Genomic DNA, 26,747 nt, shown 5'->3' with positions numbered 1-26,747 from the left:
GTTTACCAAAATGAATCCTCTGGCATTTTCAGAAGGAGTTGATCCTGTAGCCGCTGAGAATTGGATACAGGAGATCGAGAAAGTCTTGGCTGTATTACAATGTATGGAGGAACAAATGGTCCTTTCGCCACCTATAAACTGACAGGGAAGGCTAAGAGGTGGTGGACTGCTATGAGACTTCTGGAGCAGTAGAGGACAACGTCGACAACTATGACATGGGACCGATTTAAGGAATTATTCTTTGACAAATATTTCTCAGCCACTGTCAGGGAATCTAAAATGGTAAGAGTTTCTGAATCTGAGACAGGGACAGCTGTTGGTCTAGCAGTATACGGCGCAGTTTATAGAGCTTTCTCACTTCTCTTCATATATTGTTCCTGATGAGGTGAAAAAGGCAAGATAGTTTGAAAGAGGATTAAGGCGAGGCTTATATAAGCAGGTGGTAGTGCTGAAGATACAAGACTTTACTGAGCTAGTCGACAGAGCAGCTTTGGCTAAGATTAGTGAGCATATGGACGCAGAGGAGCAAGGACAGAAGAAGAGATATGCGTCTTCAGGCTTTTAGTAGGGGCCTAGGCAGGGTCAGTGGAGGAGAGGAAACTATGGCAAAGGACAGAGGGAGGAGACTGGGGGTCGTGAGGTTCAGGCAGTGTAGAACCCTTCTGTCTATCAGACTTGTGGAAGGAGACACTAGGGAGATTGTTGAGTAGGGAGAGTTGTCTGCTATCGCCACAGTAGACAGGGACATCTGGTGCGAGATTGCCCTACACCACCAAATATTTCTCCTACTCCCAGACCATACTAGGGAGGCTATCAAGAGCCATGTGGAGGCCAGCAAAGGAATATGGCTCCAACCAGAGTTTTCTCTTTGACGTCGGGTGATGCTGAGATAGTTGGCAACATGGTGACAGGTATGGTTAGCATGTTTTCCTTTAAAATTATTGTATTATTTAATTCAGGAACCACACATTCCTTTGTGTCTATGGAGTGCACTAGACTATGTAGGGAAGAAACACGGTTGTTAGACACTGAACTGTTAGTAACTACACCGACTAGGTCTGTAGTGAGGTGTAGTAGGGTGCTCTAAGGTTGTCCAATTGATATCCAGGGAAAATTTTTCTTGCTGATTTGATAGTGCTAAACATGCACGGGTTCAATGTAATATTCGACATAGACTGGTTGGCAGCCAATTATGCCTGCATAGACTGTCAATTGAAAGAAGTAATATTCAGACCTCCAGGAAGACTAGAATTCAGGTTTATAGGGTCGCGAGTGCAATCTTCGCCTTAGTTAGTTTCAGCTATTTAGGAAAGGAAACTACTCCTGAGTGGTTGTCAGGGATTCATGGCATTTGTGAATGAAATGATAGGGAATGAATTGAAGCTCACTAGTACGCTAGTAATAAAAGAGTTTAGAGATGTTTTTCCAGATAAGCTACCAGGCTTGCTACCTAATCGTGAGGTAGATTTTCCTATTGATCTGCTTCCAGGTACAGCACCAATCTCTAAAGCACCTTACCGAATGGCACCAGCATAATTGGCAGAATTAAAGAATCAGTTGCAAGATTTGCTTGACAAGGATTTTATACGGCCTAGTGTATCTCTATGGGGAGCTCCAGTGTTATTTGTGAAGAAGAAAGACGGGACTATGAGGATATGTATAGATTATAGGAAAATTAATAAGGTGACAATCAAGAACAAGTATCCTCTATCCCATATAGATGATTATTTGACCAGCTCTGGGGTACACGAGTGTATTCCAAGACTGACCTCAAATCAGGCTATTATTAGGTGAAAGTGAAAGCAGAAGACGTCTCGAAGACAGTTTTCAGGACAAGATATGGACATTATGAATTTCTTGTTATGCCTTTTGGTTTTACGAATGCTCCTGCAATATTCATGAATTTAATGAATAGAATCTTCCACCAATTTTTAGACCAGTTTATTGTTGTTTTTATTGATGATTACTGTTCTATTCGAGGAACTAAGAGGAGCATGAGACGCATTTGAGGCAGGTTTTATAGATGCTTAGAGAAAAGAAGTTGTATGTCAAGTTCAGAAAATATGAATTCTAGCTCGAGAAGGTTGTGTTTTTGGGGCATGTCATCTCAGGGAATGGAATTTCTATGGATCCTAGTAAAATTGATGCAATAGTGAATTGGGCTAGATCGAGGAACGTCTAAGAAATCATTAGTTTCTTGGGGCTAACTGGTTATTACCGTTGTTTTGTTGAGGGATTCTTAGCATTATCAGGGCCTTTGACACGACTGACGAGGAAGAATACCATATTTGAATGGGATGACAGTTATGAGTAGAGTTTTCAGGAATTGAAGCAAAGGCTTGTCACGACACTAGTGTTGATCATCCCGTCAGGGGGTGAGGGTTATGTTATCTACAGTGATGCATCCTTGAAAGGATTAGGTTGTGTATTGATGCAACATGGTAGGATGGTAACATATGCTTCTAGGCAGTTGAAAGAATATGAAAAGAACTACCCTACCCATGATCTTGAATTGGCTACAGTAGTACATGCATTGAAGATTTGGAGGCATTATTTGTATGGCGAATGGTGCGAAATCTTCTCCAACCATAAGATTTTAAAGTATTTCTTTACTCAGAAGGAACTAAATATGAGACAAAGAATGTGGTTGGAGCTAATTAAAGATTTTGATTGTATTATCAGTCACCACCTAGGAAAAGCAAATGTGGTAGCTGATGCACTGAGCAGGAAGTCTGTAGGACTAGCGCTGGCAACTATGGAGATTCAATATCCGATCATGATGGATCTGGAGAGACTCGGTGTAGATTTGGTCGAGAGTGGTCCTTAGGCATGTATTGTCGTTTTAGTGGTGCAACCTACTCTACAGAAATGATTAAAGCTGCTCAGAAAGATGATCCAAAATTAGCAAAGGTAATGGTCAGAGTATAGAGTGGTTAGGGAGAGGAGTTTAGTATCATAGATGACGGGGCTTTGCGGTTCCATTCGAGATTATGTGTTCGTACTAATGCTGATATTAGAAAGACCATCTTAATAGAGGCTCATAGATTTTATACACAGTTCATCCCGACAGCATGAAAATGTATAGGGATCTACGAAAGTCTTATTGGTGGAGTGGTATGAAGAAAGAGATTACTGAATATGTAGCATAGTGTTTGATGTGCTAGCAAGTAAAAGCTGAGCACCAGAGGCCGGAAGATCAGTTGCAACCACTTTTTTTTCAGAGTGGAAGTGGGATCATATATCCATGGATTTTGTTTCAGGGCTGCCGTTAGCATTGCATGGTTAGAATGCAATCTGGGTGATTGTAGATCATTTGACTAAGACCATTTATTTCCTTCCTATCAAGATCAGCTACTCCCTAAATCGACTAGTAGATATTTATATTCAGGAGATAGTCCGTTCTCACAGTGTTCCTATGTTTATAGTGTCATATCGGGACCCGCGTTTCACGTCACGATTTTGGAAGAGCTTGCAAGAAGCTCTAGGGTCTCAGATATCTTTTAGCACGACATTCCATCCTCATTCATACGGACAGACTGAGAGGACGATACATATATTAGAAGATATGCTTCGAGCATGCGTACTGGACTTTGGGGGTAGTTGGACACAGTTCATGCTGCTAGTGGAGTTTGCGTACAATAACAGTTACCAGGCCAGCATTGGCATGGCACCATTTGAGGCACTTTACGGTAAAAGATGTCGTTCTCCTTTATATTGGGACGAGATGGGTGAACAGCGAGTTGTGGGACCTGAATTAGTGCAGCAAGCATATGATAAGGTTTAGCTCATCAGAGATAGAATCAGTGCAGCTCAGAGCCGACCGAAGAGTTATGTCGATAACCACTGTAGGAAATTGGAATTTGACACTGGCGCTCATGTGTTTTTGAAAATAACTCCATTAAAAGGGGTTATGAGATTTGGAATGAAAGGTAAGCTTAACCTTAGGTTCATTGGCCTGTTTGAGATTTTAGAGAAAGTGGGGTCGGTTGCCTACAGGTTAGCTTTACCACCTGTGTTGTCCAGGATACACGACGTATTCCACATTTCCATGTTTAGAAAATACGTCCCAGACTCTTCTCAGTGATCAATTATGCTGAATTAGAGCTCAGTGATTCACTAGTTTATGAGAAGGTACTAGTACAGATTCTGGATAGAAAAGAACAAGAATTATGTAATAAGAAGATTCTCTAGTAAAGGTTTTATGGAGAAATCATGCAATAGAAGAAGCTTCTTGGGAGCTCAAGGAACAAATAAGACAAAAATACCCGCAACTGTTCCACGGGGTGTAAATATAATCAGGTAAAGTGTAAGTAATTGTGAAATGTTTCTTTTGCAAGTTAGTTAGTATATGTAGTAGTTTAGTTAGTAAGTAGTCTTTCGGTTTTGGGAGAATTTTTATTTTGTATATATGATCTCCCAGAACTTTGAATGTAACCATGGTATTCCTCCGCCATAAGTGAGGGTAAGTAATAAAATAAGTAGACTGTTTTCTTTAAGGGACGATGAATCGTATGGACAGCAAATTTCAAGGACGAAATTTTTATACGGAGGGGCGAATGTAGTGACCTGAAGAATTATGGTATTTAAATAATTAGAGAAGGAGAGAAAGGGAGTTATATCTGGAATTTTAAATAGGGGTCTCGTCGACGAACACAGCACGTTCATCAATGAACATGCTTGAGGGGATCGTCGACGGGGACACATGTCTCGTCGATGAGAAGATACCGAGAGGCTATATTCAGTTTTGAATTTTGTCGACGAGAAACAGATGTTTGTTGACGAACTTCCTTCATGGCCTTGTCGACAAAGTGACGTGTCTTGTCGACGAAGGTCAATGTATAAATAGCCCTAAACTTGGATTTTAGCGCAGATTATTTAAGAAAATCATATCTTCTCTCTCCTCTTTGGTTTCCCTCCCTTCTCTCTAAGATTGTGGATCCATTCTTCTCTGGATCAATGATCCGAAGCTGCCATGACACTCCTAGGGAAATTCTCTTCAAGTCTGCTGGAGTGGATCATTGGTGGGGCTAGTTTGGACTCCATCCCAAATTCAAGGTAAAACTTTTTATTCAATGTTTGGATTTCCTACAGTTATAAGAAATGTAGTACTCGAAGAAATACTGAAGTTTTGTTCTGGGCGATATTGTTTACAAGGTGTTGAACGGGGAACCCTGCGGGTGCAGGACTGGTTATTTTATGGGCTTTTCAGAAGTAAGGTAAGGGAATAAACTAAGTTGGGATTTTTATGGATATATATATATATATATATATATATATAATTTTATAACATTTAATTTCAAATAAATATGTAAATTATAAAATTTTGTTGGGGATAATGTTGTTGATCAAAAATATGTTTAATATTTAAATTTGTGTGGCATGAGTAAATTTACCATGAAAACTTTATAATGATACATAATTTTATATGATATATCGGCGTACGGGTCGAGGGTTTTTATATGATATATTAGCATACAGGTTGAAGTTTTTATATGATATGTCAGTGTACGAGTCGAGAGTTAAAATGAAATACCGGCGTACGGGCTGAAGGTTTTATGCAGTACCGGCGTACAGGCCGTGATCTATAAAATACGAAATGTCGGCGTAAGGACCGTAGATTTTACGATATGTTATGCAAAATTATATGATGATATTAACTTGACAGTTATTATTATGAATAGCCATGTATCACTATTTGGAAATATGTTATATGTTATCAGATCCTAGTTGGCTTGGTTTAGGCTTTCACGAGCACGGTATCGTTGCTATGTAATCACGATCGTGATATGTTAGTGCTACCACTTGTCGTACGGGGCAGTGGGAGATTGGCAGTCGATTTGGTTTATAGTAGTGTTGACGCCCCTGATGTATGGACCAGGAGAGGCAGACTCATCGTACTTATAGACTTTTGCTTTTGATTCGGCAGTGGTCGTTCAGCCATTGTCGGGTCCTGCCTTCGGGCCGCACAACCCAGTCATGTGGGGGTAAGACATGACACCATCCAGCTAACCATCGAGGATGTTTTCTATGTATTATTATATAAGATGAATTATGTTTATGGAAATTTGATATGCTATATCATGTGATGATTATATATGTTTTCCCAAATATGATACAGACAGTTTTATCAAGTATGTTTATGTATTGTTATATGTATAACACGAAAATACTCATGTTGCCACACACTGATATTAGCTTATTTCCCTTATTAAGAGGTGTCTCGCCCCAAATTATATAACATTTAGGAGCCCCAAATAGAAGAGCGGATAAAGTTCCGCAGCGCTAGAGTTCGATAGTCCTACCTTACCTGAAGGGTAAGTCATTTTGCTAGGGTCGGATGAATTTTGGGTGGTGACCCTAGGACCCTTTTTGGGATATTTCAGGATGTGTATAATCATATGATGGTTGTAGTAGACTCTGTTATTGTGTTGATTGATAGTTTGGTATGTATATGATTTTACGTTTCCTACTGCTTAGGCTTCCGTGTTTTATTTCTGGTATTTCCGTGGTACTCATGGGTCTAGGTTGATTATGGTTTACCAAAATTATTATGTTGAATATTATTATGGAAAAAAAATGATAAAATTAAGTAGGTCGTTACATGCTGTTTGTATACGTTGGGGTTGCTTAGTTTGAAGTTCTAGGGCTATATAGAAGCAAATAAAAAGGCAATTTGGTCCTTTCTTTTTGAAAGGTTTTAGGGATGAAAGCAGCAGCGATGAGTTGCTTTTCTTTGGGGCTAGTGGCAGCTAGTTTTAAGGGGAGACGCTTGGGGCAGTGGCTAAAGTTTTCTAATGAAAACCTAATCATAATTGAAGCTAAATAAAAACCTTGGGCCACCCACACAACTTATGGTAAGCTAAATCCTCTTTCCCTTTCTTCTTTGTTTCCTTTTTTATTCTTATTTCCATATGTTACCCCAATGGTTGTTGAGTTCTTTGAAATGTCTTATTGTTTATGAAATTCCTTATTGTTTAATATCCATTGCATATTAGATGTTTGAAAATCAAACGTGGTTATCTTGATATGGCTTTTTACCAAAATAAATAAATAATAGAATCTTTGAAAAATCCTAGAAGTTTTGGAAAAATGTTAAAAATGTTTAAAAAATTCTACAAAGATTTTTAAAAAAATTTGGGAATGTTTTAAAAAGATATTTTTTTGATGATTTTCTTGATTTTTGTGTGGGTGTGTCCTTGTGATTTTAAAAAGGGCAATGGGATATTTTTAAACCCTACCTGTATCGGCTCTAAGGGGGGTTTTCCAACAAGATTCCCTCTTTTGAAGGTCTTATTAGACATTCCTAAGTCACACACAATTTTTCTTATATCCTATTAATTTTATACCTTTATTCACTTATTTTAAAAGGAGCAAATTAAAAGGTTATTAAATTTAATTTAGGGATAATTCTTAATTAATTAGGTACCATTCACAGAACGGGTGTGTAAGGAGTATGAATACCTTCCCCTCGCATAACTAAACTCTCGATCTCAATCCTAGTATACGTAGACCGAGACTACTAGTTCCTTGACTTAGGTTTAGTCTAGTGACCAACTAAATGAGTAGTAATTAGGTATTCTAACCGCACTAAGGAAAGATAAGTTAGTGGCGACTTCAAATTCAAAATTTTTAAAAATCACATATTTTATTCCCTCACCTCCCGTTCTTCACTCCCAGGACGTCGCGATAATAAGATCATGCCAAATATGTCTTCCACCTTCCTTTAAAAGATTAGAAATTGGTTTAAAGGCACAATTTGCGATAAATTATCTAGTGGAGAGTGAACCAATAAGGAGTTCGAACTCGAAATTACATGATGCGGTCGTGATTGAGTTTTGAAAGAAATCCTTCTCAGTTTCCCACAAAAGGTGTCAACTATTGCAGTCAAAATTTGTTTAAGAGAATTTGGATCAATTATGACTTCAATAACCTGCTAAGAATGGAAAAAAAAAAAAAAAATCTTGGAGTACCTAGGGTGTACTCTAAGGGATGCTTCGATGCCTAAGTCAAGGGATTTGGAAAAATTATACAATTGCAACAGTAAAGGAGTGAGAAAATGAGATAAGATGAGATATTTTACCTTTCTTATTGATTTCCTTACTAATGTATCCCAGGAGTTACACTTTAGCAATGGATATGTTACTAGGAAGTAAAGAATGGTGTGTTAACCCCTTACTTTAATTAATAGACGTTACCTCCTTTCCATTGATCCCTTAATGTCTTTTCATTCTTGATCTTACATAAATTAATGTCAAATTTTAATGTCAAACCTCTTTTAGGTAATATCACTATTGAAACTATTATTTCATAAGACCTCACCTATATTTTCTTCGGTTCATCCCAATCATAAATTCTCACCTGATAGTAGCCTGACCTCAAGTCAAGTTTAGTGAAGTACTTGGCAAGACTCAGCTAATCAAACAAATTAGCAACTAACGGAATATGATTCTTGTTGTCTCACTTGCCAACAAGACAAGGTGGAGTGGAAAAAGATTGCAAGGCAGCTGGAATCCTTACCAATACCATCTAAACCGTGGAAAAGTGTCTCACTAGACTTCATCACCAACTTGATCAGAGTGGGAGATGCAAGGTCTATACTTGTGGTTATAGATAATTTTTCAAAGTACGGTGCGCTTATATCAAAGTACTGTTCAACAAGAAGACGACATAAGTATTCTTTAAGAATATTATAAAGTATTGGGGTGTTCCCCAAGATATCATCAGTGACCAAGACTTAAGATTCACAGGCAACTTCTGGACAAAACTTTTCAAAATCCTTGATTACAGCTTTACATCTCTTTGAGCTACCATCCACAGATAGACAAACAAACAGAGAGATTCAATGGGTTACTAGAATTGTACTTCTGTCATTTCGTCAACGCCAACTAGAAGATTTGGGTGTAACTACTTGAAGTAACTTAGTTCTATTTCAATGCCCAAAAGAGCTCAACAACCAACAAGAGTCCTTTTGAACTTGTTACATACCAACAACAGCTATTACCTCACACAAACGAGTTGTATAGAGGAAAAATTCAATACATCTTCACCAAAGAATGGAGACAGAATGCAGAGATTGCTCGAGCCTACCTATAGAAAGCTTCTAAGTGGATGAAGAAGTGGGCAGATCAAGATAGAATACCACAACACTTCATCATAGGTGACTTGGTGCTTGTTAAACTCAATTCTAAACAAATCAGGTCACTACGAGGATGAGATAAGAGACTACTTCATAAATATGAAAAATGAGTCCCCATATTGGCCAAAATCGAGAAGGTCTCTTACAGAATTAACCCTCCAACTTGGATGAAAGTGCATCCCGTATTTCATATCAGCTGCCTCAAGTTGTCCAATGCCAACATCAAAGATCCAAGCAAAAGTCAGTTAACCAGAGCAGAATTGAAGTGGTGCAACCCGACAGACGAGAAGTTGAAGATATCCTTGCAAACAGAGAATTCACATCCTCAAGGAAGAAGCGGTGGGGGTTCTTAGTGAAATAAAAAGGCCTTTGTGATGAAGAAATCAGCTGGGTGTCTGTAGAAGACATGCTACCATTTGTGGACAAAGTTGGAGTATGTGTAGTGTCAAAGTCTACGAGAAGGTCGACCGCATAAGTGGGAGAGACTCACAAGCTAAATTTGTTCAAGGCACTGTGCTTGATTGTGACCCCTTGCCTTGTGCATTTGAGATGGGTTTCCATCATGTAAATAATAGTGTAATGTTATTTTCAAAGGTAGTTTTTCCCTAGGCTAAAAAGGGGAGTATGACTCCTTAGTCATATTTATGTTTCCTAATGTCAGAGTGAAAATAATATAGAAAGCTCTTTAGGGGAGGGTGAGTGTTCATTAACCTGTAAAACTCACTAGTTATTATAAACGTGTTTAGCCTACTTTTCTTCCTCACTAGACACACGTTGTTAACAAAGGTGTTGATAATGAATTACAATGCTTCAATGTTTAATACTTGTGTTCCATTACTTTCATAAGTTGCTTATTGTTTCCGCTTATATTTTCTTGAATGACAATGAAAGTTTTTTACTCGTGAATTGTGGCAAACACTAGGCTGACTAATTAAACAAGAGTGTTTTAGCTAGTGCCACATGATCCTTTCACAAAGGTGTGAAATATTCTACTCGTGACACTTGGTATTAGAGCTCGATTATTTGCTACATGAATTTAGTTGCATTTGTTATGGGATTGGTAAATTTTTGGCAATGGACAATACTGACCAACATCTAAAGAATTGATGTGCTAGAAGTACAGGCTGAGACAGTAGCTAATAATGTGGTCATAGAGATGGTCCGACCAACAGAACATGTTGATGAATTGGAAAGATCACAAAGGCATCAACAAGGTTTGATGGTGGAAATGTTATAGGATTTTCAACACACTATGGAGACCTTGTGAGCTCAAATAGCTTATTTGGCTGCAAAGATGAATGTGATGGTTCTTGTTATGGGAAACTTTTAACACCCCAAGGATTTAGCAATGTACTAGAACCTAGGACGTATGGGGCTACCCTTGATGCCAAGGAGTTTGAGAACTGGTTTGATATGGAATAGTACTTTCGCACTTTGAGGGCGAACTCAGAACAGGTGAATGTTGCGAATATGTACTTGGTTGGTGATGCCAAACTGTGGTGGCATACAAAGTACCGATGAGATTGATCATGGACGTTGTGTGATTGATTGTTGGGAAAAATTAAAGAGAAAGATCAACGCCCAATTCTTTCTGTTGACCTTATAGGTCATATCCCGTTTTGATTATGACAAATACTCTGGCATTTAAGGGTTGATGAGTTTTTGTGCAAGACCAATCGGAAGTATCATATGGTGCACGCACATGGGCTTAAAGAAGACAAAGACCCAGAATGTTTATTCATTATAATTTAATTAAGTTGTATTCAGGTATGTAATAATTAAAGTTCAATGGTCTGTAATAATTAATGCATTACATGCATGATATGATAGATAAGCTCAAATGACCATAGGGAAACCAAATGACCGTAGGGCACCAGGTCGACTGACGCCAAATTTTTTCGGTCAACTCTCAAAGACCTTAGATTAGTCATAGGACACTATTATGCAATGAAAATGTTCCATATTGACTTAAAATTAATCATCATATGTATAGGGAAAATTTTATAAGAGAAAAAAGATCGAAATGCCCAAGGATGGCATGTTTGGTCGACCAAACTCAGTTACACTGAGTTCCTTGGTCGACCGAACCCCAACCGAGTCAACTAGTTGATCTATCGGTCGATTGACCAGAAGTATATAGGAATAACCTGGTCGACCAAACATCCCCGGGTCAACAAGTTGACCACTCAATCGACCGACCAGAAATATATGGGCTACGCCCTAGTCGACCAAACCCCCACGTGGGAGATTCCAACCGCCAGGTCGACCGAACCTCGCGTATTTAAAAAAATTGCCTTTAAAACCCTTAGTCTAGTCGACCGAACTCTCAGCTCATTTTTTGCACAGTCGACCGAACTCAATCACTCGATCAACCAAACCTTAAGTTCGGTCAACCAAAGCTCTCGAGTTGGCGAATTTTACCGAGGTTAAAAATATTTTAATTTTTACTAACCTCGATTAAACTTTTCCTAAAATAACTAATATGTCTTGAACGATTATAATTTTGGGGAATTCTATATATACCCCCTCATTTGCAAAAATTAGTCAAGAGATTAGTAATCTTAATTAGCAAAAATCCTCTGAAATTTTTTTAAAAAAAAAATCCTACTTCCATTTTTAAGCCTCCTACACTCATTCTTATACATTTTTATTGCTCAAATCTTTTTGTAAGTGTGATTGAGTGTTCTTCTCATAAGGCTTACACTCTCACTTGTTTGGTGATTGATTGAAATTTCTCTATCTTGAGAGTAAGTCCTAAGTGTTTCTAGGAGACTTTGTTAATAAGTCTTCCCTAGGAATACTCCATTGAGCTTTTGAATTTTGTATTATCATTGCAATACTCAAGGTATTCACATTGGATTTTGATTGTTAAAAATATTTTACAAATCATTTTAAGAAATATCTCGTGTGCTTATCTTTGAGAAATATATTTTGAGATATTTGCTTGAGTGCTAAAAATCGTTGTTGTTATACCTTTTGATTGAGATTATCATTTTAATACAAAGATCAAATAAGTTTTTACAAATCATTTTTGAATATCTCTTGTAGTTTATTTTTTAGAAAAACATATGTTGAGATATTTGAAACATACTTATGATCTTTGTTGCTGCACTGTGATTGAGAATATTATTTTGACACGAAGATCCTATCACTTACACTCTCACGTACTGATTACATTATTGGCATTATTTTTTAGAGTAGATACTAAGACTACATTGAGCTTATCTTATCATATCATTTGATAGTGTATTGATTACATTGGTACATAAACTGCTTAGTTGAGAAGCACATTTGTTGTACGCAAATTTTATTGAGAAATTTGTTGTATTCCAAGCGTGGCCTGAGGGGGCAGTAATTTAGTCCGGTAAGGATTGGTTGTTAAAGGTTGAAGTCAGTCCTGTGCTAATTTGACCTAATTGTAAAGGTTGAGATCAGTTATATGCTGATTGACCTGGTTGTTTAGGTGCCGCTCCACCCGTTAAGTGAGCTTATAGTGGTAATTCTTGTGATTGTTAGCTAAGAGGGGGATGTAGGCAATATTGACCAAACCCCGATAACATTTTTGGTGTTGTCTCTGTTTACTGCTTTCCTACGCATGTCAAAAAAGGACAAGTTGTATGATTCACCAATTTTTAAAATTATAATTAACATATGATTTAAAATCTCTTATGTTACAATTGGGAGCATAAATTTTAAGATTTAGATTTGGATTTGAATGGATTTGGATAACTTTCAATATAAATTTATATCACATTAAACCTAAATTTTCACAATTTCAAATCCAAATTCTCTCCCAAACATAGGATTAGAATCCCCTCATTAAAAGCATAGGCAAAGCATTAACTTGTTATATTTTTTTTGTTCTTTTTGGGCAAGAAAGAAAATTCTAAGCACACTAATTTATATTTTTCTTCTTATCATAAAAATCAAACTCCCAACTAGTGGCATATCAAACCAACATATTTTCCTGTCTAAAATATGAATATTTTTTTTTTCTTTCCTATGGTAATTCATAGCACCATTTAGATCAAAATTTTGTTTGAGAAAAAAAAAATAAAAAGGAAATGCATTTTCTATTATATTTTCTCTACATCAAATTATATTAATAATTTGAGCAATATACAATTACAAAGTAGGGTGGTGGCCCGGGTGGGCATGCAACCAATTTCCTCATAATATGTTAGCAAAGAGTGTAATTTATGAAATTGCATACTTGAAAACAATAATCAACTTCGAAAGTAACCACTATATATATATATATATATATATTACCACTGACTTGACTATTCATCTCATAAATTGCTAATTGAATTTAGATCCATATAACATTATACGAAATTCAATCTATAATCAAACTTGTATAAGAAGTACATACGGTAACAAAAAATTCAATAGAACAAAACCTGACAAAACCCAAAAAATAAGAAAGCCACTGCTTATCATATTTACAATGGTTTATCATGTTAATGCTGACAGAATATAATAAGATGGAATCCAAAGGAGAAATAATTATACAAGCAAACATACATAAAGAAAAGAAACCTCATTCTGCATCTATGTTTCCATACTGCCAGGGGTTGAACTCTGTGGATTGAATGCCAACCTCTTCAATGCAGTCTGAGGTGTCAATGGCGTCCCGATGCTTGGAATACTTGCCATTGTAGTGGTACACTTCCAAGTCACCCCAAGGGGTAGCTGCAATTTCATCAGATTGGTCAAACCATCTTGGAGTGAATTGATGGTCCTTGGCTTCCCTCGTTCTCTTTTCACCTCTCTGTCTCTCCTCCAGACTGCAATAACAAGGCAGATGCATTAGAGGCCTATTTCTTCTAGGAAGGGTGAAATAGAGTAAGTAGAAGAGTTCATAGTCTCCAACTTCTTCTTTTTTTTGATAACTCATTTGGAACTTGAAAAGTAAAAAAGAAAATAAAAAATATATCATGAATAAAATTTTGATTTTATACGTCTTTAACATTTGGTTTTTCTTAATTTTAAATTATATTAGAACAATTTTCCATTTTAAATTGTATTTCACATTGAAAGAAAATATAATCAAAAATGAATTTCCTTCTTATTTTTCTTTTCTTCCTTTTTCTTTCCCCAAGCAAACTCCTTGATTCAAACTAACCCATTAAGAAAAACTCTCAACTACAAAACAATGTTCCGGCTATGGGAACAAACTTACTTGAGGCTCCATTGTGATCAAGATTTTGTTCCAAGGAAGGATAAGAAAATAAGAAGGAAATTCATTTTTCATCTTTTCTTTTTATACGAAATACAATTAAAATGAAAATTTAATCTAATATGATTAAAAAAATTAAGAAAAATCAAATGCTAATGATCTATAAAATCAATTTCTTGTTGCTTACAGTATATTTAATTTTCTCTTTCACTTTCCTCGATGTCAAACATGAAAAAATTGATTCCTTCTTCATTTCCTTTCATTTCTTTAATGTTTTCCAAGTTGCAAGGCCTGAATCCATATACATCTGACTTGCTTCACAGGAAATTTTCTTCAACATTTTGTGGAGACCAAGTGAAGCCTTGGTTGTTTCTAAACTACTGTAGACTGGCATCAACACTGAAGTGCACAGATCTCCAGTACCGTCTAACATTTCAATTGGTACCTCTTATTCATAAGTAATGAATTTGAAAAAAGGAAAAAAAATTGCTAAAACATGCTACGATGAAAGAGAGAGAGAGAGAGAGAGATACCTGCTCTTTTCAGAACTTGCTTTGGATAGGTCGCCCTTCTCAAGTGCATATCTATCGGGTCGTAAACGAGAATCAGAAGCCAATAGCTTCCTGGGAGCAGTCTCAAAACTTTTTATCTTATGTGCAAAATAAGTGTACTGGAATTTGTCATTTTTGGGAACATCAGCAACTCTCCATACCTACAGAATAAATTGCTTATAAGCTTAGTTTCATAAACAGAGTTTACCAATTTAGCTACTGCCATTTGAAATAGCAGATTAGGTTCGTTTGTTGAAGTGGAATCTTTCTTGCAAAAGGAGTACCACATTTTCCAGCAAGAAAAAATGTCCGCCCTTTAAAAAGGAACAAATGGAAACATTCTAAATCAGATGCGAACATTTTTGTATTTGGAAAAAATCAGATGTGAACGCAAGATTCCAAATTTTTCCTTCCCCTTCGAATATTTTTCTGGAAAACAGCCAATTCTCCACAACTGAACACCTCCTTATATTTTCATCTGGTACCCATACAAAACACTTGAACATCTTTTTCGAAAAAATATCCATCCCACAACATGAGCTTAAATATTGTGTAATTAACAAGTATTACATAATCAAAATAAGCATGTTAGAATAAAAACACTAACTGCTTGAAACTACATGACACCATCTGAATGTAGGATTGAGCATGTGAACTCCACAAAGGCAAGGGTTCAAGGGCAGCCAAGACTCACCAGGAAGTATCAACTCAACAAACATATAAGTGCTTCTCTGAAGCTATTATTTCGTCCCAACAATAATGAAAACCTATTATTTGATAACTCATGCATATGCATAGCCATAGGCAGAAAAACAAGCAGTTCTTGCCAGTTTCTTTGTCAGAAAAAAATGTGCAAATCAAACTGAAAAAATGGTATTGGCCCAAGTAAACTCAACTGAAAACTTCCATAATCAGACTTGATGGAAAATGCTTGGAACAAGCATTATTCCAAAAAATAACAGCACAACCAACCCTGAGATGGCACAGAAAAATATAACAATGCCTTAATTTGCCGTGTCTTGGTCATAGAAAAAATAAATTTTTTTTAAAAAAAAAAATCTTAAAACTAATCCATGTTGTATGAATTGTCATCCACAATTTTTGATTAATCTAAAGGATACTGCTTATATGTACGAAAAAAGAAATCAAACTCACATGTTGATTATGGAACTGTTGATTTGATGTATTCATTTTCCTCACATTCATGATCCTTCCATGTCAACATGACTTTAAAAATGTCATATGATATATAAAGTAAATAATATAGAATTTTAAATTGCTTTTTAACGAAAAAGGGTGATGGGGGGTGATGCTGGACCAACCAGCGTCTGTGTTTCCCACACTTCTAAGTTTTAACTAAAACCACTGAAAAGTCCACACTTGACTGCAAGAAATAAGAGGGCTTCAAAAGTAAAGAATATAGTCATTGACTCTTTGCGCCCTATCTTCGAAGCAAATAGAGTGAACTGATCAAAACCAGGACGGTGTCTGCATCAGCAACCAAAAACAAGGGCAATGACCAATGAGAGATAAAGGAAACCAACCTCTTTTGGTCCAGTGCCTGGCAGGGGTTCCCCTTCCATGTCACAAGATTGATAACTCATTGACTCATTCCATTTCCCTGTCATCAATATTTTGGGTTCTTCAGCAGCATTATATACATATCCATCAACTTCATAGCGACCAGCTCTGCAACCATAAACAAATGCATGTAAGAAAAAACAAAAAAATAAAAAAAATAAAGTAAGCACATAGAGATTAATGAACCTTAGATAACACTTGCAATTGAAGCATAGAAAAATATATAAATGAGCACAATGCTACCACAAAATGGTCTCCATCAGCAGCACCAAGCAAATATTTTCTTTGCATACACAAGAAAGAGTGACAATAAAAACAGTAAAAGAGAGAGATTAATACCCAAGCCAGCCGCATGGTTGAAAATACAAAACAGCCTTGTCCCCTGTTGTCAGGTTTGTCAAGATCATGTCACCCAGTGAATCAACCCATGTTCTTCCAAATATTAAGTTGTTGGCTTTTGTAAGAGGGGGGATCAAATCTAGGACTACACCATATTTCTTGAGTGTCACACGTGTCCTGAAAATTTATCAAACAAAACAAGCAAATTTTCCAAAATTGTTTAATATGTGCTAAAAACCTAAAAAGAATAAACTATTAATCTAAGAAGATGCTTAATCAAATCACTGAATTTCTGAGATACAAGCAATAGAAAATGCTGCTCATTGCAGAAGTGTGGGGATAAAATTGGAACATCTTAAAAGATAGGCCTGATAGATATTATTTCAGTTCCAAACCACATTTTAAGAAAAGTATGAATTTCACATTATCTAAGATATACTTGAACTTCAAGGAACTTCAGTTGGAAAACCACTTTAAAAAGATGAATTTAACTCGAAGTGCAAATGAAAAAAAAAAAAAAACGTGTACAAGCAAACTTGAAATTTAAATTTTGACTTTCATTTACTTAAGCAAATTCATTCCACTTCTATGAGCAAACTCACTCAAAGTGGACAGTTAAAAACCTGAAAGCTAAAGTCTTTTTTTTTGTTTTATGGCGCACGGACACAAAATAATGAGAGGAAAATTACTGTCATAAATTTAATTAAATTGCATTATGAGACCTACATTACTAAAGAAGTTTTAATGAAGTGATACTCTTCCTTCAGCCCAACCTACTTGTAAGGAAAAAATGTCATATCTCTCTTATTTTAAAATTATGAAACATAGGAAGCACACTCTTGTTTGTGGTATCCAAGTTACACAACAAATTCAGGAACTAAGAGGTGTTGAGTTTAATGTGTTTTAGAAGATATCATATTTAACAAACAGTAGTGTAGCCCATCAATACAGCCAGTGATATACAGTCTACCTTCCAACCGGATAGATATCAAGTGAGTTTCCTAAGAATTTGGTCTTCAACTTTGATGTCACATCATACGTGAAATGCTCATTCTCAGCATGTCCAGCACTCATTGGGGGATGATGACTAACCTGAAAGTTTAAAAAACAAAAAAAAGAGTCAAGAAGCATGCAATTGGGTGCTACACTTTCCAGGCACAAGGGAAAACATGCAAAAGAGAAGATGAAAAAGTGTTGTACAGATAATATCCGGGGGGGGGGGGGCGCTAAAAAAAAAGGTAAAAAAAGAATTAACAAGAAAATCATTGTTCTTGAAGAATTCACCTGTTCAGCTATAAATGTAATGCCACCATGATTGACCATTTCGTAAGTCTCACCAAGAATTGGATTAAAAGGTTTCCAGGTTCGTTGGTAGGGAAAGTAGACAGATATAGCCCATGATGCTGCAAACAACAAAATTGAATTCTACATCAAACAATGCATTGCCCTATGAGATAGAAAGAAACTGGGAGTTAGGGGAAGAGGGATAGAGGTTAAATACTGAAGAGTGCTTACAAGCATAGACCAATTGCATGTAGGGATCTTCACAATTATCTGCCAGGTCTAACAGGTGGGAGTATTCCATCAACTGTGATGAAAGTTGGACAATATCATATTCTGTTGGGCAGAATGGCATAAATTTTTTTTGCAATCAATTCCAAAACAAATAACGCAAACCTCCGCCATTTTCTGCAGCATTGTCATAGGCTCAAAAATAAGAACTGGAAGTGTTACTATTGATGTGACATCTGATCCTATATACTTTTGCATTGTCTTCCAATAACTGTCCCGATCCTGAAAAAAACAACAACAAACTCAAACAATCGCCATTCAAATCATGCAGAGGATATAGCTTCCTGCATTTCCATCATATAACATTCTTTCCAATCCTCAATGCAAAATAGAGGAGACATGTAAATGGTACAAAATGGTGCACCTCCTGTTTCCATCTTCCTCTCTGTGCTTCCTGTTCAGCATCTTCCGTGCCTCCTTCAGGATTTATAACTTCCAAACCTTCAAAACCTAGCAAACTGGAAGAACAGAACACCTAAGGTTGATAATACACCAAAATCCTCACCACAGAGAATCATGACATTCAGGAGAAGAAGGAGCATAGAATAATCACAACAGAAACAATAAATTGAACAAACATGAATATAGTCAAAAGGATATGTTGAATCAAATGCAAATACAATAAGCAACCATTAAAACTAAATATCGTTAGAAAACCATTATCCAAAAAACAATGAATGCAAAACTAAACTACATATAACTACAACTGCAACTTGGGCCGGGTCAGTTCCAAAATTCATAAAATAGTAGATTATATATACTAAAAACACCAGATAGACAAGGTTCCCATGCCATATTTAGGATTTAGGGGCAAGACGAGGTATGTAGCCTCACATATTTGCCTATGAGGAGCCATTGTTTCATGACTTGAATCTCAGGTTTTGGCATAATTAAAAGGAAGTATGCAATTTTTTATAAATTAAATCAGATTTAATTCAGAACAAGATCAAATCTCACATGTTCAACAATTTTCCACAAGCAGAGTTGCAACCTACCTCGCATAGCAGCCCAAGTGTTCAACCTCCTACTTGATTCACGCATCTCTTTGACAACAATCATCTAATACAACTTCACAAACTAGAGGGATGGCAACCCTCCCTTTGATAGTTCGCTCTGGGGTTTTCTTTCTTTCTTTCTAATGTAAAAGAAGACTAATTCTAGAAGAACTGTATTTTGGAGTTTATGCATAGGACCTTACACAGATCCTAGTTCTACATAAGTAGTGGTATGACATATGTTACCCCCCAAGTGAAGCACCCATCTCGTGACTAGGAACAATAAGGCTGATGAGGAGATGGAAAAATTTTGTCTCATGAGTCATACGTAGTAATTCTCCAATCATAACTAGATTCTTCCTATAAGTTAACCTCAATAGACACTATTTATATGAAGTACCCGTAAGACATGCACATGAATAAAAGCAATTTGATAATTGAATTCTAAATTCATAATAAATGAACAAATAAAACGATATTGGTTTTCAAGGGTACGCATTTCTGACAGTGACACCCTTACTATCAAGACAAGACTCACCCTCTACAATATATACCCTAACCTGATGCAAAAATAATGTATGCTTCCAAAGCCACATACAGTGTACATAAACAGCACAATTTCAAAGTTCCCAGCTTGCTACCAGCCCTTCAGAAAGATTTATCAGCATATTTTAAAGGTAAAATGGCAAATATATATAGTAAAAAACTGTATTTTTATCTCAAACACCACACTCTCGAGCTACACTATTAATTTACAAAATATGCGTGTACATTGGCAATTTTTAGATACACCTGTGAAACCAAAAACAAAAATGCCCTTGATTAAACAACGTTGAATGCCCCCTAATGGCAGTTGAATCGAACATAGACATAACTAGTCAAGCTATTCACTGCCCTTATTAGTAAAATCGCAACCAATAGTTTTAAGCTTTTCTCATGACGACCCTGCTCATGCAATATCACAAATTACAATTCTAGTATAAATAAGTTCTGATTCTTACAAAAAGTAACAGAATACGAAACTACAGCGAACCGGCAGTTTAATTGCATTCAATAACAGGATCTTAACAGAGTTACTTTCTTCTAAGGGTAGTCTTGGCAGCATTACAACAATAATTCATGCTTAAAATCACCCGAGAGGCAAGAGAATTGCTCTAAAAATCAAATTAAAAGCAAAAATCGTGCATCACAGTAGTAGCATATATCGCAGTAGTTCATTTAGGGCTGAGTTCAGAATTAAAAAAAAAAAAAAAGCATTTCCAATTGCAAGCAATAGGTGAAAAATCAAACTGAAGGGATCTTTCGTACCCGTTGACTGAATTGTGCATCGCGCTGCTGAAATCGGACAAGCTGGAGGCTATAGACGCGAAAAACCCCCCACCCTGCTTCTGATCCTTGTTCGGCACTGGAGCCATCTTAAACCCTCTTCAGAAATTTTCTTCAGATCAGAGAGAGAGAGAGAGAGAGAGGTTGAATCTGAAGTTTGAAGGAATTGAGAGGGGAAGCAGAACAATATCGAAATTTTATAAAGCGAGGGTGATTAGAAGAGAAGGAAGCTAGGAAAAAAAAGGAAACGCTCGCTGGCGGTATTTTGGTTTGAACTTTCAAGTCAAAATTGGAGAACTAGATGTTTGCGCGTGACGTGGCCCACGCGCTCCTCAAGAGCGTGTCTCAGAGTGCCAAGTGCAGGCGGCTGACGAGTCATTGCTAAAGCCGGAGCGTGGAACGCACGAATTTAGGTTGAAGAGCAGCGAGTAAATACGTCGCACAGGGTTTGAAAGGCAAAGGAAAAACATTTATGAAGAAGGTTCTCTCTACCTCTCTTTTTTTTTTTATATACTTTACTTACTTCAAACATGCAAGTATTCAAACATTCAATGATATATGTTACAAATGTGAGGGGTAGGGATACCTTTTTATAGGGTATTATGGATAACATTACATTTATCGAGGTGAAAATAAAAGTGGTGGAAGATGGGGTGACATCCACTTTTCCCATAATCCTATTTTTCCATAACACTCCCTCTTAGATATCATCCATATATTAACTACTTTTGTTAAGATCTTTAAGGTATCTCATTTCAATGAGATGAACTAATTTCTTGAATGTTGTAGTAGGTAAAGTTTTGATAAACAAATCTGTTAGATTATCACTTGATCGGATCCGTTGGACATCTATATTACCATTCTTTTGGAGTTCATGTGTATAAAAGAATTTTGAAGAAATATGTTTTGTTCTGTTACCTTTTATATATCTTCCTCTTAGTTTAACTATACATGCAGCATTGCCTTCATATAAAACTATTGGAATATTCTTGATTAATTAAAGACCACAATTTCTTTGGATATGAAAAATCATTTATCTAAGTCACACACATTCTCTTCTAATTTCATGGATAGTTAGCATTTCAGAATAATTGGAGGATGTTGTTGTAATTGTCTACTTTACTAGTGACGCCCCGATTTTTATACCATTTTTTTTTAAATTAAATAATAAATATTAATCAATAATCGGCCACGTCAAAACTCTTATACCATTTAAACTAACCAAGTCAAATTCTCTGGTAAAAGCAATTAGATCTAATCCAATAATGAAATGAGAGATCCACGTTGGTGCCTTCAACGCCTAGAGTGATCTACGCTAGCGCTTTAAACCTCCGGAGTGATCCACACCCCCGCGTCATAATGACAGATCACCCCAAGGATCAAACCTCACAACTATAAAGAAAGGTAATGCAAATAAGTCAAGGTAACTAACTTTTAACCCAATCTTACTGTTACATTCGACCTCTTGGAAGCATTCCCTTACTTAGGCATCGGAGTAACTCCCCGAAGTACATCCCGGGTCCTCCAAGACTACTTTATTTTCATCCTTTTCAGGTCATCGGGAGTCGGAGAGCAACGTTGCAGGTCATCACCATTTTATCCTGCAATAGTTGGCGTCGTATGTGGGAATTTGCTTTTGAGAGGTTCTCATCTTACTCTCGACCTCCAATATTCAAATAATGTTAACCACTCATGGCTCTAGCTCTGGCTCTGCTGCTGGAAAAGAATCACCTCGATCCATCCACTCCACACCCACAGAACATTCAAGAGTCACTAGGGAGGAATTTCTTACCTTCCAAAAGAAGATGGAGAATATGTTCAACCTACTTTTGCAGCAAAAGAGTTAGGAAGAGCATGTGCCCCACCAACAACAGGTTAGCCCTAACCCACCTAAGAAAGCATAGGAACTAAAGGATAGTGAGGAAAAAACTAACTTCACTAAGAAGGTGGAAGACGCAAATAGCATAGGAGTCAACGAACAAAGATCGACCGAGTTGGAGGAAAGGATTAAAAAGATAGAGCAAATTGAGAAGATGGTGAAAGAAGTTTGGACCAACCCCTTCTACGGGGAAGCATCTCTAAGATCCTCGGAACCACTATTCACTAAAGCAGTGATGGAGGTCTCGTTGTCCAACAAATTCAAAAAGCCAACCTTTGAAAGGTACGAGGGTTTGTCTGACCCGATCGATCATCTAGACACCTTCAAGGTGTTGATGCAATTGCAGGGCGCACTTGATGCCATCATGTGTCGGGCATTTGCTACAACCCTTAAAGGTAGTCCCAAAGATTGGTACCGAACCCTACGGCCTGGATCAATCGGCTTTTTCTCAGAGATGGAGCACCTGTTCACCATCCATTTCCTCAGTAATCGGAGAATCGTCAAAACGTCGACTCATCTGATGAGCATGGTTCAGGGAGAAAGGGAGACACTAAAAAAGTTCATGCACCGCTTCGTCTCCGCAACAATGGAGATCCGCAACCTGGACATTGGAGTAGTGTTGGCAACCCTGACCACGACCCTTCAGCCAGGAAACTTCCTATCTTCTCTAGGAAAGAGACCCCCAGCTGACATGGGGGAGCTGATGGCAAGAGCGCAGAAATATATTAATCTGGAAGAGGTAATGGACACAAGAAGAGAACAACTTATCTGAAGAGAAAGAGTTCGAAGGATATGGGGGAGGCCTCTAAAATAGGGAAGGGGTAAGAGAGTAACAAGTTGCATAGCAGCCCTAAGGTGTTAGGATATACAAGTAAGTTTCAGTCTTACACTCCCCTAGATGTCATTGCATCTCTATTAGTCATGTACTCGAACATTTTGTGTGCCTTTATTAAATTATCAAATTTTGCATACATACCTATAACTGCATTCTCTCTCACGCTATTCGATTTCAACCCAAAAATGAGCACAGCTCATTAGGCAAAGAAGAATCAGCCCAATTGACAAGCAAACCTCGTGAGGCCAGAAGAATGCCCAACAAATGAGCATTGCTGATTAGGCGAAATCAGCCCAATTGACGAGCAACGCTCGTGAGACCAAAAGACTACCCAAAAAATGAGCACAGCTCATTACGTGAGATCAGCCCAACTAATGAGCAAACATCACTAGGCCAGAAGATTGCCCAAAAAATAAGCATAGCTCATTAGGCAAAATCAGCCCCACTGATAAGCAAAGCCCATGAGGCCAGAAGAATGCCCAACAAACAAGCACAACTCATTAGGCAAAGAAGGTCCAACTGACAAGTGCAGCTCATGAGGCCATATAACTGTCAACAAGTGAGCACGGCTCACTAAACAAAAAAAGATCCAACGACGAGCAACTCGGCAAAAAATTTGCCTTGAAGGGTAGCTCGACAAAAAATGCCCACGAAGAGTTGTTCAGCGAAAATAGCTCGGTGAGAATTGCCTTGAAGAGCACCTAGGCAAAAGTTGCCCACGAAGAGCAGCTCAACAAAAAATGTCGTGAAGAGCAGCTCGGCAAGAAATGATATGACGAACAACTCAGTAAGAAATGTCATAACGAGTAGCTTGGTAGAAAATGCCCACGAAGAGTAGCTCGGCAAGAATTGCCTTGAAGAGCAGCTTGGCAGAAGTTGCCCACGAAGAGTAGCTCAACAAAACAGCTCAGCAAGAATTGCCTTGAAGAGCAACTCGGCAGAAGTTACCCATGAAGAGCAACTCGACAAAAACAGCTCGGCAAGAATTGCCTTGAAGAGCAGCTCGGTAGAAGTTGTTCATGAAGAGCATCTTGGCAAAAACAGTTCGGCAAGAGGTGCCTTGAAGAGCAGCTCGGCGGAAGATGCCCATGAAGAGCAGCTCGGTAAAAATAGTTCAGCAAGAATTGCCTTGAAGAGTGGCTCGATAGAAGTTGCCCACAAAAGGCAGTTTAGCAAGAAGTGCCTTGAAGAGTGGCTTGAAAGAAGTTGCCCACAAAGAGCGGCTCGGCAGGAAGTGCCTTGAAGAGTAGCTCGGCAAAAAAGTTACCCACAAAAGGCAGCTCGGCAAGAATTGCCTTGAAGAGCGGCTCAGCAGAAGTTGCCCACGAGAAACAGCTAGACAAAAACAACTTTGCAAAAGCAGCTCGGCACAAATACTCAAAGAAAATCCAGCTCGGCAAAGTCGTGTTCGCCTCCACCTCGGCTCAGACTAGTTGATGCCCCCTCGAGTTTGGCTTAGCAAAGCCAGGAGCACAACAAGATCAGCCCGGGTAAGCCAAGCACACCCCAAATCTAGCTCCGCAAGCTGTAGATAAAGAAGTAGCTGAAGAGGGTGTTAAAAATATTTTTGCGAGGGCGAACCCCCAGGAGGCTCGTCCATAAGCATTACTATCATGCTGCAAACCCAAAAATGGGACCCAGGGGTGAAAATGTAATCTAACATATCCCTGTATCAAACAAATCATCTAGAGATACAGTACAAAGGATGAGAGTCCAACCCTGTGGGGTTCCCAGACACCTTTAACACATCCAAACACAACAGATCATACGTAGCAGAAAAAGGTCTTACTATATACAAATATGCAGTACCATACCAAAGTCTATACAAGAGCAGAAACAGGCTCTAATACACAACGTACAACTAGGTGCCCAACACATCCCAAAATGGCAACCCATCAAAACACAATCCTAGCACTTACCCAAGTGCTAACCGCAATACACCGGCCACTACGCTCCCTACACCAGGACGCTAGTTCTGGTTACTCGAAGGACTTGTAAAAATGTACGTATAATAGGGGCGAGACACCTCTCAGTAAGGAAGAATACAGGTTATATCGGTGTGTAGCATTTGAGTATTATCATGATACAACATACACGCAGTTAAATGCAATCCAGTACTAATTTTACATAGTGCATACACACACACAATACACATGATCAGCAATCCTGGTGTCGTCACACCCTTCGACTAGAAGCCGGCCCACGACATAAGGCGTTGGCCTGCAGCCAACCCACGTAACACGGTGCCATCGGCACATGGTAAGTCCCCGACTCCCATGGCATTGTACCGACGCTAACTGATGGATCCACACCCTTCGGCTTGATCTGTCGGAATAGGCTCACTCCCTCGAATATAGAGCCGGACCTCTTCCAATCTATGGCCAGCTATTTCATATGCCCTCGGATATAAAACCGAACACTCTCAGTACCTGGAACAATTTCGGAACCGCGTTCCTACTAGCATTTCAACATATCACACACACATGCATGCTCATATAACCAAACAAACCACACCCATTTGGTAATCTAAAATTATGGTTTTCCAAACATATACAGTTTAAAACAAGTCAAGGCATGACCATCCCTATAACACAGTATAAATAAACATATACGCACGGTTTCCAACAAAACCAAGGATGCAGCCCGTCACCCCCTTTTTCCAAAACTATAATCATTAAAAACTCATAGTTTTTCCCATTAGATCCCCCCAAATGAGTAGCCAAAACACACACAGAACCGTGAACCACAGTTCTACCGAGTTTGATTTCAAAAATAACCGATATAAATACAATTCCTCTTACCTTTCCCCAAATAGCAGTTTCTTAACTTTAAGGCTCCTAAACTGCGAACTGAGTTCCAAAACCTACAAATCACAAGACCAAATATACTCACAACATTGTTCCCTACAAAACTATCGGATCATAATTGAAAATCGAGCCTTACCTCGATTTTACGCCAAAACCCAAAAATCTCCAAAACAGGATTCTGATCCGTAGAACTTGTAGAGAATCTTTCCACAATCCTCGTGGTAACTTCAGATTCACAATTCAAGTGACAAATAGCGAAGAAATCTAGAGAGATAGAGAGTAGGGAGAGTTCTAAAGAGAGAGAGAGATTTGAGTTTTCTTAGTTGAGAAGTAAAGAGAATTCTATTTATAGCCCCTTTGACTCCGGTGTCTTCGTCGACAAGATGGTGTACTCGTCGACGAGGTCATATAGATAACTCGTCGACGAGATGGTGGATTCGTCAACGAATCCTGATATCCCTAGTTCCCGAAACTCCTTGACTTCTCCTCGTTAAAAAGCCTCTAAACTTCGTTGACAAGACTTATATGGACCTCGTCGACAAAC

The 26,747-nt window shown here is 37.9% G+C and overlaps 2 protein-coding genes across 2 annotated transcripts; one reads left to right on the top strand and one right to left on the bottom strand.

Annotated features, from left to right (window-relative positions):
• Positions 1–13,464: 13,464 nt before the first annotated feature.
• Positions 13,465–20,982, bottom strand: LOC131159522 (oxysterol-binding protein-related protein 3C-like). Its single transcript, XM_058114513.1, has 10 exons — positions 20,665–20,982; positions 18,726–18,819; positions 18,467–18,583; positions 18,305–18,377; positions 18,074–18,192; positions 17,760–17,881; positions 16,790–16,966; positions 16,414–16,558; positions 14,852–15,030; positions 13,465–13,926 (listed from the first exon to the last, which is right to left on the bottom strand). The coding sequence occupies exons 1-10, from the start codon at positions 20,769–20,771 to the stop codon at positions 13,680–13,682; spliced, it is 1,380 nt and encodes a 459-aa protein (XP_057970496.1). The 5' UTR covers positions 20,772–20,982; the 3' UTR covers positions 13,465–13,679.
• Positions 20,983–22,715: 1,733 nt separating this feature from the next.
• On the top strand, positions 22,716–23,333 carry LOC131160909 (uncharacterized). Its single transcript, XM_058116783.1, has one exon. The coding sequence runs from the start codon at positions 22,716–22,718 to the stop codon at positions 23,331–23,333; it is 618 nt and encodes a 205-aa protein (XP_057972766.1).
• The last annotated feature ends 3,414 nt before the right edge of the window (positions 23,334–26,747 follow it).

Source organism: Malania oleifera, chromosome 7 (assembly GCF_029873635.1).
Source record: "Malania oleifera isolate guangnan ecotype guangnan chromosome 7, ASM2987363v1, whole genome shotgun sequence".
Lineage (NCBI taxonomy): Eukaryota > Viridiplantae > Streptophyta > Magnoliopsida > Santalales > Ximeniaceae > Malania > Malania oleifera.
The sequence above is the reverse complement of the archived record's forward strand: the minus strand, read 5'-3'. Positions and strand labels throughout refer to the sequence as shown.